Raw genomic sequence first — 6,000 nt, 5'->3', positions numbered from 1 at the left:
ATAAAATAAAGCATTTGGTTCAGAAATTATAACACGAAGAAAATTGAAATTGTTAAAAACATTTTCTAAATACAACAAAACCAATATTAAATGGTCTGAGTATATTTATAAATTTTCTTTCTAGATTTACTTTCTTCTTAGAAAATAAATTTGATATCAAAATGATCAAATTATTGAAACAGAAACATTGTTTCTACAAACATTTTTATTGGAATCGCCACCTCATCAAATTGATATAACTTTGAAATAAAAATTTGAATACAGTTGTAACACCTAAAATCAATTATAATAAATCCAATCTTCTGTTTTAATTCGATAGTAAAATTCTAAAAGCTATATTTAAATTAAAAACAATATGCCTGGCAATACGAAGTCATTGTTCGTGAATTTAAACTGCAAACATACAACGTACTATTCAACAGTCTGATGGCCGAGCGGTTAAAGTAGCAGCCTACCCTTCTAGGGAACTAGACGAGTTAAAAAAAAAACCCGAGGGATTTTTGGGGATGGTCGATTTGGACATGTCGGACGTCATCCCTTACAGCCTGATCGTTCCATTGTAGATGTGGCCAAACCCATAACGGGCTCGTTAAAAACAGCGCGTATTAATTCCCACAGGGCGGAAAGAATTAAATAAATATATACACAACGAAGTGTAGTTTTTTCCTTTTAAAACGATATTTTACAAAAGAAACGAAAAAATATATATTTTATTTATTTCTACATTATAAACAGAACAATAGCAGTTATTATTTTCTTAGATTTCAAGTTTTCACTATCGTTTCCATATTGATTTTACGCTTTTCGCTAGTACGATGTTTGATCACCGTGTGGCAGGTCGATCGACAGGAAACGAGTATGTTTGATGAGAAGCGAGGATTTACCATCGGGACGACGTTATATTTATTGTAAAAATGTTTTATTCTTGCTAATAAATAGAATAGGATGCGAAGTAAAACATTACAGCTATGAGCGAAGAGAAGAAATCAGTGGAAGAAAAAAAATATTCGCAATTATGTCGAGAAAATATTAAAATGTTTGCCGAAACAGTTGGTTATAGCGATTTGCCCGATTGTGTGGCCTCCTGTCTGGCCGAAGACGTTAATTACAGACTGAGAGAAACAATTCAGGTATCTCGTATAGAATTACATATTAACCTAATTATAACTTCTAATGTTAATAGTGTCTTTTTATAACTTAATTATGTTCTTGATGTTTTGACATAATTATTATAACAACAATAATAATTCTCATTAGTCATCAACTGGAGCGAGTTCAATAAACAAACAGCTAAGTAAGCAAACCGATGATATAGTTAGTTTGGTATGAAACTGATTATGACATTGGTTTGCTTACGTATCTGCTTGTTTATTAAACTCGCTCCTTCTTGAGGTGAGAGAGATAAATATTGGTTGAGTTGGTGGTGCGTTATAGCTTTGTGGGCACGGCTGGATTGCCAAGAAGTCGAGGTGGTGGCCTACCACTATGGGGGACTCGGGATCGAATCTGGATGGGTTGAAAAATCCCTAGGAATTTTTCGGGGGTGGTCCGTCCGGATATGTTGGGTCCTGTCTTTCATTGCCCGGCTGCTCCATTGTGGGTCTGGCCGAACCTGTAATGGGCTTGCTAAAAGAAGTCCTCTTAGTGCCCACAGGGTGGAAGGAGTTAAAAAAAAACTTTGTGGGCATCCAGGCAAATTTGAATTAGGGGGTCCTGTGTACGGCGTTGACTTGGGACATTTTTCTTTGGGGAAGTATTGTATTTTCTTATAAAAGATTGGTTTGCCCAATTGCCCTTTTTACCTGTAGGGTAGCTTTTTCCTTTAAAATGATATTTTACAAAAGAAACGAAAAAAAAAAATATATTATTTATTTCTACATTATAAATAGAACAAATGTAGGGTGACTACATTTGTTCTGTTGAGTAACTGGGTTTGTAATACTGGGTTGAGTAATAAGTCAGCATTTTTTTTTATTGCTCAAATAAACATTTTTACAATAGCATTCGATTTTCTCAGAGAAGTGTGGCTTTTGGAGTTTAAGTGTGGGACATGTTACCAGTCTGTTAAACTGATTTGAATAGTTTTGATTTTATTTTGTGAACATTTTAGTCATCTGAAATAGAACCGGATGACATCCAAGGTACATTTTGCTTTTTTTTTTTTTTTCAAAAAGGTTTAAATGCGACTAAGGCAACATCAGAATTTTGTGAAGTTTACAGCACTGACACTATAAAGGTGAGAGAAGCTCAATTTTGGTTTGCTAAGTTTCAAAAGAGAAATTTTAGCTTGAAAGATGATCATGACTCTGATCGGCTGATCGTGGTCACTAGTGATGAACTAAAGGCTCTGGTTGAAGCCAATCCAAGAACTATCACAAAGTGAATTGGCTATAAAACTAAATGTAAGCCAAAAAAATTACCTTAAAAGGCTTGGAAAAGTTCATAAGTTAGATGTGTAGGTTCCTTGTGAGTTAACAGAAACTGATCTTGCACAATTAAGTATTGCTGGATTATTATTTGATCATCAAAAGAAATATCCATTTTTAGATAGAGTAATTACTGGCGATGAAAAATGGATATTATACACTAATATTCAATGGAAATGAATCCAACAGAGTCCTCAACATCCATACCAAAAAGTGGACTGCATTCAAAAAAGTAATGTTGTAATATGGTGGGATGTGAAGGGAATAGTGTATTATAAACTACTAGATCCAAACCAAACCATAAATGCTAACACATATTATGAACAATTAAGCTGTTTAAACAAAGCATTAAAGGACAAAAGACCAGCACTAGTAAACTGCAAGGGCATTATACTGCAGCATGACAATGCAAGATCACATGTTGCCAAAGTACCCCAAAAAAATAAAATAACAGAATTATACTGGGAAGTTTTGCCTCATTTGCCATATTCTCCAAATTTGGGCACCCTCAGATTATTATTTGTTTAGATTGTTACAGAATTATTTAGATAGAAAAGGGTTTGGTCAAATTGATGAAGTCAAAAATGCTATTGTGGAATATATTGCCCCAACATTGATGACTTTTTCAAAACAGGAATTGAGAAATTGGTAGAAATATAGAAACCAGTGATACAACAAAATGGATCATATATAATTGATTGTTTGTATTTGTAAGTTAAATAAAAAGTTAAAAATGAACATATACAATGACTTATTACTCACCCAATAGTTCTAATGAACCATAGAGCAATGCTGACAGGAGCATAAGCTTCTAGAAAGACCACCTATACCAGTAAGGTCTATAGAGAGAAATGAAGCACAGTGTGTTTTGCAAGCAGCATCTTATCCAGAGTGGATGGATGCTAACAGTATCTGTTCTCCAAGTTAGAGGTTGCTAATTTATAAATACCTGGCTTTAGGTATAAGATCATATGCATTTCTGTGGAGAAAAATACAACATGGTTGTGACACATTCTCAGAATAATACTAGCTCAGACATCACCCAGGTTAACAGGGTCTGTGTTTATGGATTAGGCAAAGGTTCAGGTTTGAAAAATCTGCTACACTCTCAGTAATCAGTGGCAAATGCAGCACACCCAAATATGGCTCCACCTCACTCACATGCAATGGACAGCATACACTAACCCAGCCAAAGTGCTTCATTGACCACGAAAGCTGGAAAATCATTTTAATGGATCAAGTGGACTCAAGACATGAACGAACTTATCATTTGTACATACTACACTGTTACAAAATTGAAAGTAGACTTAACAATATACAAACACTGCATGAAAAAATCCATACAAAAACACCCACAAAATACTGATCAAAAACTCTCATTGTCACAGAGCAAAGGGTTGTTGATCAGAAAAGAACAATTAAAAATAATCTTATTCCACAAACAATGCTTGAATATCAAACAAATTACACAACAGATATATTAAATCACATGGAAAGTCAGATACTTATTGACAGAACCAAAACAGCAGTCATTTATAGAAATGTACACAGCATAATATGCACCAATAAAAACACTAATACAACAATTACAACCAGTGACACTATAGACATAGAATTAATTAGTGCCACACAACATATTTAAATGTTAAATACATCAAATATGTTAAACATCAACACCGGGGATGGAAATCAACACCTTATCCAGTGTGTTCTGTGAATAATACAGTTTGTCACTAACGTTTCCAAACTGTTAAATAGTTCTTACTCAGGTGAAATATGCTGAATAACCAATGGAACACAAAAAAAAAAGAACGTGAATATTCAAATTAAATCGAATGTATGCTTGATGAAAGTCATTATGATGGACATGTGCATTTTGTGTGTGGATGGTGGCAATTAAAGGGTGACGTCCATAGGGGCCTGCCAGGCTGTAGATAAATTTAGCTCTTCCTTTTGATGCAGGTGGCATTGTGGCTTGCTCTAAAAATGGATATAGCCTCTAACCATTTTAGATGTTCATGGTGAGGCGTAGTGAGGATGATCTTGGCTTGATCAAATTCCGTCTCAATATCAGGGTCAGATGCATAAGTAGCAAGGGCCATGGTGTGTCTTCCATGCTGAAGGTCTGCATGGTGTTCGTGTATTCTAGTTCCCATAAGGAGCGTTTGGTGGAACTAATATAAATAATTTCTATTTCTATTTTTATGCTCAATGGAACAGTCTACATGCAAAAAAGAGAGGTCCCCAAGGGTATCCCAGTATCTGGGGACATATGTGAAATGGTTATTAGACAGTTAGAACACAAGATCCTTCCAAACATCCTATTATATAAGAGGTATATAGATGACATCATCATTTTGTGGAAGACTGTACCATACATGATGGCATTCGTACAAACTGTTAATGACAATCCTTATGGCTTAATTGTAGAAGTTGAACAATCTAACACCATGGAGATCCACTTCCTGGACATAAGCATTAAACTCGAAGGATCCACTGTACACACATTGGTATACCGCAAACTTTGTGTGGCCCCTGTGTACATCCCTGTGGGTTTGTGCAACCCATTTCCATACAAGACAGTGGCATTTAATGCTTTAGTTAGGAGGGCATTTTCTCATTCATCCATTCCACTGAATTAACACATATTAAGCGGATAGCAACCAGGCACGGTTACCCTAATCTGACCCATCAATTGATTGAGCAATATCATCACTCACAACATGCCTCCACCACTCACGCAAGGGCTGACAACAGACCAGACAGTGAAACTTGTGTCCCTGTCACATTTAATCCGTACTTTAAATCATTGTACACAGAAATCGCCAACAAACACCACATGCAGATCACGTACAGGAGATGTCTGACAATCTTTTGACATGCTCCACAATGGGGAAAGACTCTCCTAACCATAACAGACTCCCTGGTGTTTACTCCATCCTTCTTAGGGACAACAGATGTGACAGGGACTTTATTTATATCAGCTCCACCAAATGCTCCATGGGAACTAGAATACACGAACACCATGCAGACCTTCAGCATGGAAGACACACCATGGCCCTTGCTACTTATGCATCTGACCCTGATATTGAGACGGAATTTGATCAAGCCAAGGTCATCCTCACTATGTCTCACTACGAACATCTAAGATGGTTAGAGGCTATATCCATTTATAGAGCGAGCCACAATGCCACCTGCATCAACCAAAAGGAGGAGCTAAATTTATCTGTTGCCTGGCAGGCTCGTATGGATTCCGATCTTTAATTGCCATCATCCACGCACGAAATGCACATGTCATCATAATGACTTTCATCAAGCTTACATTCGATTTAATTTGAATATTTACGTTCTTTTTTTTGTGTTCCATTGATTATTCAGCATATTTCACCTGAAGAACTATTTAACAGTTCAAAAATGTTAGTGATAAACTGTATTATTCACAGAATACAGTAACAGATTCTGGATAAGGTGTTGACATTAAATACGAATTTCACATAATCACAGTAACAATTTTTCTTTAGCTATGCCTAACTTTTGTTTATACTGGTACTGGGGGTACCAGTATAAACTGAGT

At 35.9% G+C, this 6,000-nt stretch overlaps 1 protein-coding gene across 2 annotated transcripts in view; it reads left to right on the top strand.

Moving 5' to 3' along the window:
• The first annotated feature begins 854 nt into the window (after nucleotides 1–854).
• Nucleotides 855–6,000, top strand: part of LOC136969583 (TAF6-like RNA polymerase II p300/CBP-associated factor-associated factor 65 kDa subunit 6L) — a 41,310-nt gene continuing 36,164 nt past the window's right edge. For both annotated transcript variants that reach the window (XM_067263807.1, XM_067263806.1), the window contains exon 1: nucleotides 855–1,130. In XM_067263807.1, the coding sequence (XP_067119908.1) occupies nucleotides 969–1,130 (162 nt within the window). In that variant the 5' untranslated portion in view covers nucleotides 855–968. The remainder of the gene's footprint in view (nucleotides 1,131–6,000) is intronic.

This window comes from Centruroides vittatus, unplaced genomic scaffold (genome assembly GCF_030686945.1).
Source record: "Centruroides vittatus isolate TY-2023 unplaced genomic scaffold, ASM3068694v2 contig_18, whole genome shotgun sequence".
NCBI lineage: Eukaryota > Metazoa > Arthropoda > Arachnida > Scorpiones > Buthidae > Centruroides > Centruroides vittatus.
The sequence above is the reverse complement of the archived record's forward strand: the minus strand, read 5'-3'. Positions and strand labels throughout refer to the sequence as shown.